General features: G+C 59.6%; 1 protein-coding gene across 3 annotated transcripts; it reads left to right on the forward strand.

Moving 5' to 3' along the window:
* The first annotated feature begins 1,376 nt into the window (after nt 1–1,376).
* Nucleotides 1,377–12,214, forward strand: LOC140918409 (forkhead box protein J1-B-like). 3 transcript variants are annotated; one of them, XM_073362741.1, is made up of 3 exons: nt 1,377–2,763; nt 4,365–4,909; nt 7,566–12,214. In XM_073362741.1, exons 2-3 carry the CDS (start codon nt 4,394–4,396, stop codon nt 8,337–8,339), a joined length of 1,290 nt encoding a protein of 429 aa, XP_073218842.1. In that variant the 5' UTR covers nt 1,377–2,763; nt 4,365–4,393; the 3' UTR covers nt 8,340–12,214. The 3 variants fall into 3 exon arrangements, with proteins under 3 accessions (XP_073218842.1, XP_073218841.1, XP_073218840.1); XM_073362740.1 differs by having other exon boundaries at nt 1,377–1,643; XM_073362739.1 differs by lacking the exon at nt 1,377–2,763 and having other exon boundaries at nt 4,316–4,909.
* The last annotated feature ends 1,261 nt before the right edge of the window (nt 12,215–13,475 follow it).

Here is a 13,475-nt window from a genome sequence, read left to right on the forward strand (position 1 = left end):
GCAGAGGTACACTCCTGTCTAGCCCTACTCTGCCCCAGGGCCAAGGCTCACCAGGGAGTGGGTGCAAATAGGAGACTCCAAACACAGTGTGACTTGTGGGGAACCAGCAGTGCGTGTATGCTCGTGCATTGAGGTCCCTGCCAGTGCCTCTTGAGGCAGTTTGATTTCTTTCCTTCCAAGAGACCCTCTCTGCCCTTCCCTGCTCCCCCGCTCTCTGGCCTCTGACTAGCTAGGGCCGGGGCTGTTTAGTTTATCAGACTGATGAGGGGAAGTGCTGAAGCAGGGGCTAAGGTGTCCAAACTTTGCAGCCCCGAAGACCATGCTGGGACCTGTAGCATCCAAGAACTGGACCATGTGCTCTGATAGGGAGGGAAATGCTGTAGCTGGTGTTTAAAATGGGCTAAGAAAAGTCTGGGGTCTGTCATTGTTCATGGAAGGTTAGAGCAGGGGACTGGGAGCCAGGACTCCTGGGTTCCATTCCAGCTCTGTCCTGAACTTGCTGTGTGATCTTGGGCAAGTAACTTTCCCTCTGAGGCTATGCCTCAGTTTCCCTATCTATGGGGTGTAGATAATTCCCCCCTTTCGAAGCATGGGCTTTGTCTGTGGATGGAACATGGTGAAGGTGCCACATTTAAATACAGTCACACTGTCCTTTGCCAGCGGCCAGCTCACCTTTTGATGCAACACATTTGGGACAGGATATACACCCTCTGTCATCCCCCATGCTTGGAGCTGTGCCTGTGGTCTCCATGGCCCCTGCTCTGGCCAGTATGGGATGCTGCATGCTGGGATTTGCAGGCTCTGTGAGCTGCAATATGCATTGCAGCTGGCATTGCTCTATAGACCTTTCTGGGTCTCCTCTGAAGGGCTGATTTTCAGAGGTCCTGAGGCTTTGGAAGCTGCAGGTGGTTGAACGTCTCTTATCCCCCAGCTCTCACACTACTTCTTCGCCCTCCCACACAAGCTGGACTCATCCTTGCCACTGGCCAAGGACCTATGTGGAAGACGCTTTCCCCTCTTCCTTAGTTTCACAGGCAGCCAGCTCTGGAGATTTCAGCATGGGCCTCCCAACAATTGGTGTTTTTCTTAAAGTCTGGGTTCCTGGAGTTATGCAAGCTGAGTCTCACATCATCACCTTTTAAAATCCATTCCTAGCCCTGGTGGTTGCGGAGAAAAGCTGGAAAACGTGACCCCCCAAAGGCTCAGAGACCAGGAGACCAACGGGGAGAAGCCAGATTTAGGATTTCTGAAAATCTCCTGAGGTTTAAGCCAATCTCATGGTCTGGAGGCCCACCTTGTGCTCTTGCTCCTGGCCCCTCAACTCAAGGCACTTTTCTTTGTCCAGAATGAGAATTTATAGAGGCTCCCTAACTGCTGAGCGGGCTGGGAGCCTCCCTCCGGGCCTCATTGGCCAGAAGGCACAAGGGACTCCACACGCCATCAGCCAATGAGACACCCAGGATCGGTTTAAAGCCCCCCCTCACCCCCCGCGCCCTACAAAAGGCGATACGGGCGCCCCCAGCATCTCCCTGCCAGGCCAGCCGGGCGGGTGGGGCGGTAGCAGGAGGCGCGGAGTGTCTCTCTACCGGTCCAGACAGGTGCCCCCTGGGGCCGCCGCCCCCAGCCCGCACCTCTCTGCAAAGGTAAGAGCTCCGCTCTCCCTGGCAAGCGCCCGGCTCTGGCTTCACACCCGCCCGCCCCGTTCCAGGCTTAGCCCCGCAGCTCGACACGAGGTTTGGCAAGTTTGAGGAAGAGACGTCTCCTTTGATACCCCCGCCCCGCTCGGGCGCTGCTCCAAGAGGCTGCTGTTCCCAGCACCCGGGCTGCGAGGCACGCAACGAGCGCATCCGCTGGGTCCGGGCGGACGTGCGGGCGTCGGGTTTGGATCTGGATCTCGTCTGAACGTGGCTCCTTTCCTGATCTGCCCCCAAAGGAAAAGCGGGGTGGGGAGAGCAGGTCCCGGACGGGGTTGGCCTCGCAAAGCTGGCTCTGTCTGGAGGCCGCTGGAGCTGTGGGTCCGATCGGATCCGCACGCACCCGCGCCTCTAGCCTGGTTGCATAACCAGCGTCGTGTTCATTTTGTGGGTGGGGGCAGAGGGGGCCTCTCAGACCTTAGGGGCTGTGTCGGCCTTCATCCCCTGCCGGGGGATGGAACGGGAAGATTGCCTTCGGCAGAGGGTCTGGGGCTTGGCCGGGATCTCCTGTGTTCCAGTCCCAGCTCTGCCTGGCCTGGAGACACTAGCTCCGTGCCTCGGTTTCCCTGTCTGTAACAGGCTAAGCTTGACGTTGTCCTGCCTCCCAGGTGGCAGTAACCGGCCTCTCAGGAAGCCTGCTGTGGGTCCAGCTGTGTCTGGCATAGAGTAGAACACCCCTCTTGTAGATGCCCCAGGTTGGCCCTGCCTGGCTGCCATGAGGTTTACTCAGGAGCCACTGAGTGAGAGGGGACTTTCTGAGCTGCCCCATCCTGCTGCTGCTCGGGCCCTCCTGGCAGCTAGCGATGGGTCTGGCTCTCCAGGCTCTCTGCCACGCATGTGGCTGCTGATCCATTCTCAAGCTGCTAGCGCCTGGGGCCACCCCGAGCCGCCCTCCCCGGTGGCATTGTGTTCCCTGTCGGCTATGCAGCGCCCCCGGTCTGTCGGCGCACGACCTTAATGAGCGTCATCGTGAGCCCTTCGGTGGCAGCACCTGGCCACCTGCGGTAACAGGAGAACTCCTCCCTGGAGGCCGCCTCAGCACTTTTGTTTTCCACACTGCACGTCCCAGGTGAGCAGGGCAGAGCCAGGTGCCAGTGTAACTCATCTCGTCGCAGGTGGCAACTGCTCGGCCTTTGTCTCCCTGCCGGCTGCACAGCTCCATCCCTCGCCTGGGGAGCAGGGGATTCAAAGCCTGGGCACTACCCTCACTCCGTGCAAAAGGGGACTGTACATTTGAGGGTGCATTTTCCAAGGGTCAGAACCAGCTGATTCTTTGCCCTTCTCCTTGGCGCTCCCTGAGCAGGTCCCTGTGCTGCCTCAGTTTCCTGTGTGTAAATGCAGATGGTAACACAGGGTTGGAAGGTGCTTTGAGGTCCCTGCTGGAAGGTGTCAAAGATATGCCTGTTCTATTATGCTGGAGCCTCCTCCAGCAAGGTCTGACTGAGGTCTTCCTGGAGACCTAATAATGAGCTGGGGGTGGGGGGTTCAGGGCCAGACTGTATTTACATGAACACAGCCACTCTTCTAGGTGCGAGCAGACAGAGCTATGTTGCCCAAGTTATCAGTTCTGGCTGGCACTGGAGTACAAATCACTTTAATGCTGAATACAGGGCTCATGAAATGTTATCCTTTATTGTACCAGTGAAGGGCACCAGGACTGTGCATAGCCTGGCCTGATTGAGGTGGGGCTCACCCTCAACTGAACTGAACTCGCTAAGCAGGGGGTTTGGATGCCCTCTGCCAGCAGAGGTGGGGAGGATTTTGTGCCTGTAGGTGTTGACTCTGCCTAAGGGTTACAGGCAACATCTGACCTGCCCCACTCCACTGTTTAAACACAGAACTGATCAGCTCTAGCTGTTCACTTAAAATGAAAGATTCCCAGTGGAGCTTGAATTTCCTGCTAATCAGGTCTTAGTGTTGACCGGGTGGTTTCTGCAGAAGAGACTGTCCAGCCTGCAGCAGTGAGGTTCCCTACCTGAGAGCTGAAATCACTGAGTACCAGGGGAGAGGCCAGGGGCAGCAGATGAATACAACAGCAGGGAAGTTTCTTTCTGTGAACGCTGGGTCTCTGCTGACCAAGGACAGCAGCTGTGAGTGGGGTGTGGTGGAGGGGTGGTGTGTTACAGGGGCATTTGTTGGTTGGACTTGCACACCGCCAGTTGAGAAGCGGAGGCCAAGGGGACTGCCTGTACTCCGGGGCGGGAGTTTTGCTCATGGGCAGACATGTTCGAATCACGGTTGTGGTGGTTTCCCCTTTGACTACATTTTCTCCACTACGCACAGACTCTACTTGCGAGTGGGGTGCTGTTGCCTCTTAGAGGCACCAGGGGAGGGGAGTGTTTAGTTTTCCCTGATTACTGGGTGGGGGCTTGAGCCAGTTCTGTGTTGCATTGTTAAGAGGGACCCCTGGATGTTGAAAACCTGGTCCTGGTTGCTGCCAACTCCCTGGGAGTGTAGCCCTTCTGCCAGGTGGAAAGATCCACATCCTCAGGGCTGTGCTGGCCCCAGCAGCTCCTTCAAACCCCAGCCCTAGCTGTCCACTCCCTGCAGCCTGGGTCTCTCCTCCCTCCACCCACAGATGTCCTCCCCGGCGGTGTGTCTCACAAGGAGCTGTGCAGGGCATGGGAGAGGGCTGGCCTATGGCTGACGTGCCTCTGTTCTGCCCCGCAGTGAGAGTGGAGGGAGCCTATCCGCGGAGGATGCCCATCCTTGCCTCACCTGACATCGCTGCCCGGTTCAAGGAGAAGTGGCTGCTGCTGCACCCTGAGGACCGGGACAATGTGGGTGGGGCTGTGACCTTGGACGACAGCCTCACCAGCCTGCAGTGGCTCCAAGACTTTTCCATTGTCACTGCTGATCCGGAGAGACCACCTGTCCCCAGCCACCCTCTCCACCAGCCTCCCCAGCAGCTCTTCCAAGGGTCTGAGGCCCCGGCCAGCCCACCAGCAGGAGACACTGCGGCCAAGGGGATGCCCCCGCGCCTCGGCAAGCCCACCTCCACTGCCACCTCCCCTAGCACCAGCTACCTTCCCGGCCTCGGCGCGGCAGTGACTGATTACAAGAGCAACCCTGGGGTGAAGCCCCCTTACTCCTACGCCACCCTCATCTGCATGGCTCTGCGGGCCAGCAAGCAGGCCAAGGTCACCTTGTCAGCCATCTACAGCTGGATCACGGAGAACTTCTGCTACTACCGGCATGCTGAGCCCAGCTGGCAGGTGAGTCGGTGGCTTGAATAATTAACAGCCCTGTTGAGGCAATGGACAATGGAGGCCTCCGTCTGTCACCAGGAGGACCGGGGCTCCACAGGTGGATAAATGAGCTGCGGCATTTGATTCCTTCTGCCTCGGTCACCCCCCATTGAGGCTGCATGTGCCGAGAGGTGGGGGTGGGGAGCGCAGGGCACTGTTTCTCTTTCTCTGTTGCTTCTTGGAAGACCCCAGCAAACGCTGTGTTTAGCTGTGTGGCTGCTCCTTCACCAGGTGTCTTCTGGAGTGGGGAATACTGGAAAGGTGGCTTATCCACCCTTATTTCCATGTGGCCTTTCACTCTACAGGTGGTAGAGAGAGTGTCTGCTTGGGACTGAAATGCAGCCACCTCTGGGGCGGGTCACGGCTGTGGGAGAGCTCCCAGCAAACCTACCGAGCGGTCTCCTCTCTCAGTGGGTCAGCTCTGCCCACTCGTCATGGTGGCCATGCAAATCGCTTCCCCACCTCCGCTGTGCGGAGAGGAGCTTGCTGGGATTTCAGAGGGATAAGTGACAGGACTCGGGGGGGGGGGGGAGGTGGGCCTCCAAGAGCCAATGTCTCTGGGTTCATCAAAAGCCCCTCTCTATAAAGAGCGGAGGATGAACACACCGGGCTTGTTTGTCTAGACCCAGGGCTGCTAATGGGGCCACCTGAGCTCTGGCAGGGAGGGCTCTGGGCCAGGGGGGTCCCAGGAGGCATCGGCAGGTCTCTGACCATGCTGACAAGTGAGCAAGAGGCAGATTTGACCCCAGGCATGTTGTTCCTGCTCCTGGGAGCTGGACATGGACAGCGTAATGCTTCCGGGCAGCCCTGCACCCATGCTCACCATGCTACCCGCCCCAAGTGTTTTGACACCATCGCTCCGGTCCCAAAGACTCGTGAGACTGGCTGAAAAAGCCTGTGATTCTAACACAGGAAACAGTGGGTGTCTTTTCTCGTCGGGGTGTGGAAGCTGCTGGGGGGGGCGGGGAGAAGCTGGAAAACATGGTCCCAACACGCATTCTTCTTAGACCAAACTGAGGTCCCCATTAGCAACACACCAAGGCCGTGTGCACCTGCTGGGCAGCGTCAGGGCAGGCTGAACTAAGCAGGGCTAATCCGCGGGGCTGCTGCCAGACCCCCTGGTGGCTGCAGCTTAATTCCAGCCCAGCCATCCCCAGCTCCAAGGGGGAGCCCAGCCCATGCAGCCACACTGCCTTCCCTGAACAGTCCTGGCTCCACGTGGCCCCTTCCTCGGGCCTTCCTGCTGTGGGCAGCGGGTGCTGCTCTGCCCAGCCGGCTCTCTGGGGGCAGGGCAAAGACCCTCCGAAAGACACAGGACTAGTCCATGGTGTCTAAGCCCACACGGGCTCTTTGCTGGTCCCTGCCTTGCTGGGATGCCTGGGAGTGTCTCAGGAGAGGAGCTGGGTGGGGTGAGTGTATGGGGGGGTGTGACACCTGCCCAGCATGTCCAAAAGAGCCCTTGCTGCCCAGATGGCACGTTCAGCCCAGCACTGCCCCCACAGGCTGCACCTTACCTTGCTCGTGGTCTTCTTATAAGCCTCAGGCTCAGAAAGGTGCCAGGAGCAGCTCTGGGGAGGAGCATCTCCCTGGCCGCAGCCCATACACCCTTTGCTCCTGAGCCCAGCTGCAGGGGAGAGGGGTCCAGCGTCTGTGGCCCATTCAGCTGGACAGGGCTGTGTGTGACGTGAGCAGTTGGTTTCGGACCTGCCTGTGCTTTTTATAACGGTTGCTGCATAGCCCTGGGGGTTGGGGTGGTTTGCTGCATCGGGAGCAAGGGCAGCCTCAAGTGGACAGGCTCTTCTCTGCACTTGGTCCAGAGCTGCTTGTCGGGGGGGCAGGGAAGGGCCCTGGATCTGTATCTGGAGGCTGAGGGACGGCCCTGACTCGTGGAGGATGCTTGAGCTCCAGCACAGCCTCTGCAGGGCTGCCCCCAGAGCAGAGGGGCTTGGTGTTAAGGACCCATTGAGATGCATGGGGCATTTTCCTGTCTCTGAGAGCACCGGCGTCAGGCTCTCAGCAGACTCAGGCAGGTGCCCCGCGTTGGTCGCCCTCCGGTCACGTTTCTTCTCAGCCAGGAGGGCCAGAAAGGGATATTGTTAAGACTGAAAGTGGAGATTCTGCTCCGCACGTGACTGAGGCCTTCTCTTGGCCTGTAGTGCCTGAATTTCCTGGCCCCCAACCCCAAACGCTCACATGGTGAGTCACACATGGGGCCTGCAGAGGAACATACATCTGTACCATGGAGCCTGGATATTGGCAATGGGCAAAGCTGGCAATCCTGCAGGGCTATGGGGCCACCCCACGCACATTAGTGGAACATGGAGAGGTGAACAGACTGGCTAGATTGGGTAAAAGGTGCGAATGGTTGGGACTGGGAGTCAGGAGGCCTGGTTCTGATCCAGTTTCCTTCCCAGGTAAGTCACTTAGGCCCAGATCCTCAAAGATCTTTAGGTGCCGAACTCCATGGTCCTTAAAGCCCACTGCCTCGGTTTCCCCAGCTGTCCAATGGGGCGAGTGCTATGCACTCTCTAGGTGCTGGGAGGACTCAGCACGTCCAGGTACTGCTGGCCCTGCTTTGCCACCGTGTCCTTCATGGGCCTGTTCCTCCTTCTCTTGGCTGCAGAACTCCATCCGGCACAACCTGTCCTTGAACAAATGCTTCCGGAAGGTGCCGCGGCAGAAGGACGAGCCAGGCAAGGGGGGCTTCTGGGAGATCGACCCGCAGTATGCCGATATGTTCGTCAACGGTGTGTTCAAGCGGAGACGGCCCCTGGCCGCGCCCTACAGCCCGCCACAGCAGCACCCCACCGTGCCCGTCCCAGAGGCTGGGTGCAGCCTCTTGTCCCCCATGCCCCACCTGGGGGACAGGCAGCCAGGGCACACCCCTCACCAGGCTGCCCACGGCCCTCTGCACCAGCATGGCCAATGCTGCCCCCTGCTGGATGCCCCCAGCCCCCTGCCGAAGCGCGCCTGCCTGGCAGCCAGAACTGCCTCGTCCCCTCTGCTGCCCTCTAGTGGCGGAGACGCAGAGGCCCTGCGGGGAGATTTCGACTGGGCCGATGCCTTTGACGACGTCTTCCAGGGAAATGGCAGCAATTTTGAGGACCTGGATATTAACGCAGCGCTCAGCTCGCTGGCTACAGAGGTGGACCTTGCCATGCAAGGCAGCTACATACCCCCTGCTGGCAAGTGGGGCGCTCTGGCTACCAATCACCCGAGCCCAGGGGCTTCCCACGGGGAGGATTTCACCCCCTTTGCCGACGCCCCCCAGCACCCCTGGGAGGAGGCGAGGGGGGAGGCACTCGGCAACCCCTGGGGCTTTGAGCAGGGTTTCAACTTCTGTGACAGCTTCCTCAGCGAGACGCAGCCCTGGGACAAAGTCGATGCCTTCATGTGATCCCCCTCTCTCTTCTGGGACAGGGCCCCAGGAGCCCGTGGGCTGCAGCGCCCAGCCCCCCAGCTGATCGCTCTTCTCTGACTGCCCCTCACTCAGCTGAGCTGGATCCAGGCCCTGGCAGGTTGCTGAGGTGCAACCATTCCCCTGCGGGGAGCGCTGGGCCCCTGCCTGTCTCCTACCCCCTGGCGTGAAGGCAGGTCAAGCCCATAGAGCACTTGGGAGAGCAGGAGGGACAAGGCCCTGTCTCTCTGCTGTCCCCAAATGCCAGCACCTGTGGCTTCCTGAGCCCTCATGCAGGGGTTGCATGGGGACTCGTCCCCCCACTCCCACCCCAGCAAACTGTAGTGCCCCAGAGCGGCGACTTGGCCGTGCAGTGACCGTTACAGGGCAAGCTGGATCCTGGCCCTAAGCCACAGGAGGCTCTGTGCCCCATTGTGGCCCCCAGGTTGCAGGGGGGGCCAAGGCGGCAGCAGCTGTGGGGCAGGACCACAGGGGAGGCGCCTGAGGAAGTTGTAGGGGAAGGGAAGGGGTGGGCAGGAGGCTCGCAGGGAACTGCCATGAATGGCGTCGTGCCCAAAACACACCAGGATGGCCCAGGACAGGAGGGAAGAGCTAGCACCAGAGTTGTGTAGCCTGCCCCAGGAACACTGCTGTGGGTGACCCACTTCTTGGGCTGGGAGGGGCCTCTGCTGGGATCGCCCTAGCCTGGGAGGGAGGAGGGAGCAGCTGTGCCATGGCGTGAGTCCCACTGCCAGGACTTGGGTATTTGGCAAGTGGCCTGGAGACCCAGCCGCTCCTCCTGCTGGGAGCTGCTGATGTCCAGCCAGGGATGGGGGTGAGCTGGCAGTGAAATTCCCTCCTGCAGTCGCCCGTTGCAGTAGCTGAGCCTTGAGCTGCAGGTCTACCAGGCAAACCAAAGGAGCCTCCCCTGGCTGCATGGCTCCAAGCCAGTGCTGGCCACTTTCCACCCCTGAGGGAAGCACCTGGCTCTGCAGCAGGGCCCTAGCCAGCTTCACCGCTCCTAGGCCTCATCTGGGTTGGCGGTTAGGCATGGTAGCCTCCCCTCCCCCTCAGGGTGAAGATGGCAGAGGTCACCCTGCCTCAGGAGTGGGCAGTGCTACCCTTTGGAGCAGGGAGCCAGCGAGAGGCAGAGGCAAATGGGCCAGCTGGGTCCTGTTCCCGCCTCTGACATTATCCTGCACTGTGAGCTTGGGTAAGCGCAGCTTGGTGCCTCAGTTTCCCCACCTGTGAAATGAGGAAAATGATGAGCCGGGGGTTGAGCAATGAGCACCCCCCAGCACGCTGGAAAGTTTATGCCTGTAGCTCCAGCCCCGCAGTCCTATACAAGGAGCTGCATATTAACTTCTGAAGAGCCGCACATGGCTCTGGAGCCATAGGTTGGCCACCCCTGGGTTAACCGACCCTAACCTTTAGCCCCCAACCCCGTGGGCCAGTCAGCCAGAGCAGCCCCAGCCGCAGAGGGCCCAGCCCCTCTCCCCTTTATTGGTTAACCGTTTAAATGACCTAATTGTAATAGTTTAAATGGTTAACTTTTAAAATGGATATTTACATCCCTAATTAAGAGGGAACAGAGGCAGGGTGTGAGAGTGAGAAAGTGTGTGTGTGTGGCTGTGAGTCCCCTACAGCCATTCAACGGGCAGCCCAGCTTTGCCAGGCCAGGCCGCAGGCGTTCTTGGAGATTTCACAGAAAACAAAGCACAAAATCTCAATGGATCTATGGACGCTTCTCAAACCGTGCCCGTCGGAGCCGTGCCCGGGCACCCAGATGGCAAAGGAGCCGGGCTGAAGCACATCCTTGTAGCCTTTGGCCTGAAATCCCTGGGCTTGCGATGGCCCTGCAACCTGGCTGAATTTGTAAACACGCCCATGCACATTCATGCGTGTCAGGAGAGTCCGGGCTGAACGTTTCCCACTTCCACCCACATCCTCCCATCCCCCGCCCTGCCTGGGCCGTGGACACGCAGCATCATGCAAACGCTCCATGCGTGTCGCTACGGTCACAGTGACGACTCACCCTACACCAGCGCTCAGTGCACCTGTGCCGAAGGGGCATTGACCGGGCAGCCCCTGTTCCCTGGATGACGCGCTGCTGACAATGGGTTCTTTCCCTGCCGGCGTCTGAGCGTGCAGCGAACGAGCCTGCCGACCTGGCACGACGCTGAGGCTCCTGGGAGAAGCCACATGCTGAAGACTCTGTCTTGTGCAGCTTTTTGTGTTTAATTCCCTTGGGTTTTTGTTTGTTGTTTTTATTGTAAAAGACAAAAAGAATAAAAATGGACCCCTCCTACAGCATAGCGTTCAGTTCCAGCGTTCACGGCCCATTGCATGGGCTGGGATCGTGCCCAGCTGCCCCCCAGCACACAGTGGCACGGCTCCTAATGCCAGGCTGAGAACACACCAGCCCATCGGTGTGCCAGGCAGTTCTCACCCCTGACGGAGGGGCGGGGCGGGTGGCAGGGCAGCCGAGGTGAGCGAGCCCCGTGTGGCGAGCAGGGCTGACGCCAGCTGGGCCAGCTCATATGGGCATTGCTGCATCCAGGGGTGCAAACCTCCAGCGCAGGGTTCCCTGGTCCAGATGTGAACGCACCAGGGGCCTCTGTGTCCCAAGGCTGCCAGGCCTCACCCTGCTTGAACCATCTGGGCAGCAATCTGGTGCTCAGCACCTCCAGCCAGGTGGAGTCCAGCCCCTCTGCCCCTCCCACCTCATGGAGAGCTTCAGGTCATTCCCCCTTCACTGCTCCCCAGCCCCCCCCCCCACCAGCCAGAGCCCTGGCACCGGCTCACCTTGCCCAAGGCAGGCTTCGCCAGGTGGCTGCTGACCCCCATGATCCTCCACTCCCACCCTATTCTGTGTGCTGAGCACTGGGCTGGACCCTTTAAGCGGAGCTGAACAGCTGCCTCCCACGCAGTGGCATGGAAAGGCAGGGGCCTCCTTGGGGTCTGGCCCTTTTATCCATCTCAGCTCACCCCGCAGGCTGAGGGACACCACGCAGAGAGACTGCCCCTAGGCTGCGGGAGATGGCGCCATTGCTCTGGGTGTCACACTGAAATTTGGCTGGGGCTGTCCTCTGCCCAGCGGGCACTGCCCTTGGAGCTGCAGTCGCACCCGTGCCCGCTGCGCGCTCTGCCAGTCTCCCCCAGCCTGGCAGCAATGCCATGGGAATCAGGACAGAGGCAAAACCCCATTTTGTCCCCACCCCTCCCCACGCCCTATGGTACTGTTCAGCCTAACCAGTTTAGCCAACAGCTCACTGACCCCACAAACCAAAGCCAAAGCGCCTTGCAGCCCAGGCCCCTTGACCCCGCATAGCCCCAGGGGGCACGGCCTTTTGAAGCCGGGAGCTGTAAATTGACGCAGGAGGATGAATGGCATGAGCTGGAACTGGCTCCGAGTCCCTCCCAGGGCAGCTAGCGGGATCCCCAAGCAGTGGGGCTGGCTCAGCTGGCTGGAGCTAGGACCAATGGCTGCCTCTCACCAGTGGGCAGCACTGCCCCAAATCCCCCTCACTGCTCTCCCCCCCCATCCCTGGGGCTGGTCAGCAAATACTCAGCACAATGTGAAGTGGGCTGAGCCCGGAGGCTCAGCACTTGGGCTGGCTGCCGTGGGGGGTCCGCAGAGCCAGGCTAGGAACAGAGACTGAGGCTTGGGGGGGCGGGCGCTGGCTGGGTTCAGGTTGCTGGGAATGCTGAGCTTGCTTCGCAAGACCTATGGCCTGGGCCAGTGAGCCTCAAGTGGCTCTTTAATGTGCCTCCCGCTGCCCTATGCAGCCCACGTGTGATTTCATTGTTAACTGATCAGAGTTATTAACCAATCAGGAGGCTTTTACTGTGTAATTAACCAATTGCAGTTGATAAAATAATAAAGCTTGTCAGTGATTTTGCTGTGAGAATAATAGCGAGAGACCCACACAGATATATGTAGAGAACCTCAGTATTTCCCCTGCCATGCTGTTTAAATAGGATTTGCGCTCCGGTGCCAGAAACAATGAATGCACACGACCGCAGCTCTTTGGGGAATGGTGAGCGCTAATTTGTCTCCTGAACCACTGAGGTTTAGCACACTGGCCTAGGCTATTTGCATTGCCCGCTCGAACCACTGTCCCCTCTCCGGCTGCGGGCTGGCTTAGGCAGGTGCCCCGTGCTGTCACATTTTGGGCAGTACCATGGGTGATATTTTAGGTAAATCATTTAATGAGCTGATTGGCATATTTGAAATGAACGGACACATACCCATATCTGCTGCTGCAGTTGGTGAGGGCGTGGGTGACCGCCCTGGTGGACACGGCCCTCTGAGTTCCTGCAGGGCATCGGGGCAAGCTACCCTGCCCCCGCCCTGCCAGCCTGGCGCAGCCTGATCTGGGAATTCTGGGGGCAGTGGGAGTCTGAGGGGTCACTGAGGAATTGGGGTTTAGGGTGACTGCCCCACATCATACTCTGACCCCTGGCCCATTCTCCCCTCTTTGCTTCTGCCTCTTCTCTGGCAACAACTGTGCCCGCGGCCTGTGGGGGGTGGGGGGGAACCCTGCAGCTGGGCACATGATGTTGTGGCTGGCTCCATCTGCCTCCCAGACTCCCCACTGCCCCCATCTCTAGGCCTCACCCAGCATGTGCCTGATGCCCTGCCCATCCTGCGGGTGTTGGAGCCCAGCAAACTCCCACCACGAGGCTCAGGGCCAGCCCTCCCACCCCGCCCCCCGATTGGCAGGGGGCTCGTGCTAGGGCATCTCTGCTTTCAGTGCCATTTTATAATCTGTTGCATTGAGTCCCTAGGCACTCGGAGAGCCAGGGCTGGGCATGGGGAGGCTAAGGGGTTACAAGCCCTGCTGAAATCTCAGCACCTAATCCTGGGCACAGACCCACCCAGAGCACCCAGAGCTCCAGGCACAAGAACCTTTGTACTGCAGCGAGTGCCCCTGTGGGGCCTGGGAAGCCCCAACCTGCTGCCTTGTGGGGCCCTCTGAGCTCCCCACACCCAGTGACTCAAACCACCCCACCTGGCTGGGCCTTTCCCACACATCCCTGCAGGACAGGGGGCATGCAAACCTACATGGGGGCAATTCCCCAGGGCTGTTCACAACCTGCCAGAAACGGTGAGACGGCGGCCCTGTGATTGGC

Source organism: Lepidochelys kempii, chromosome 10, assembly GCF_965140265.1.
Source record: "Lepidochelys kempii isolate rLepKem1 chromosome 10, rLepKem1.hap2, whole genome shotgun sequence".
NCBI lineage: Eukaryota > Metazoa > Chordata > Testudines > Cheloniidae > Lepidochelys > Lepidochelys kempii.

Coding starts and splice junctions, on each gene's coding strand:
- LOC140918409 (XM_073362739.1), top strand. CDS start 4,316: ATGGGAGAGGGCTGGCCTATGGCTGACGTGCCTCTGTTCTGCCCCGCA. Junction 4,910..7,565: donor ATGCTGAGCCCAGCTGGCAG/GTGAGTCGGTGG, acceptor TCTTGGCTGCAG/AACTCCATCCGGCACAACCT.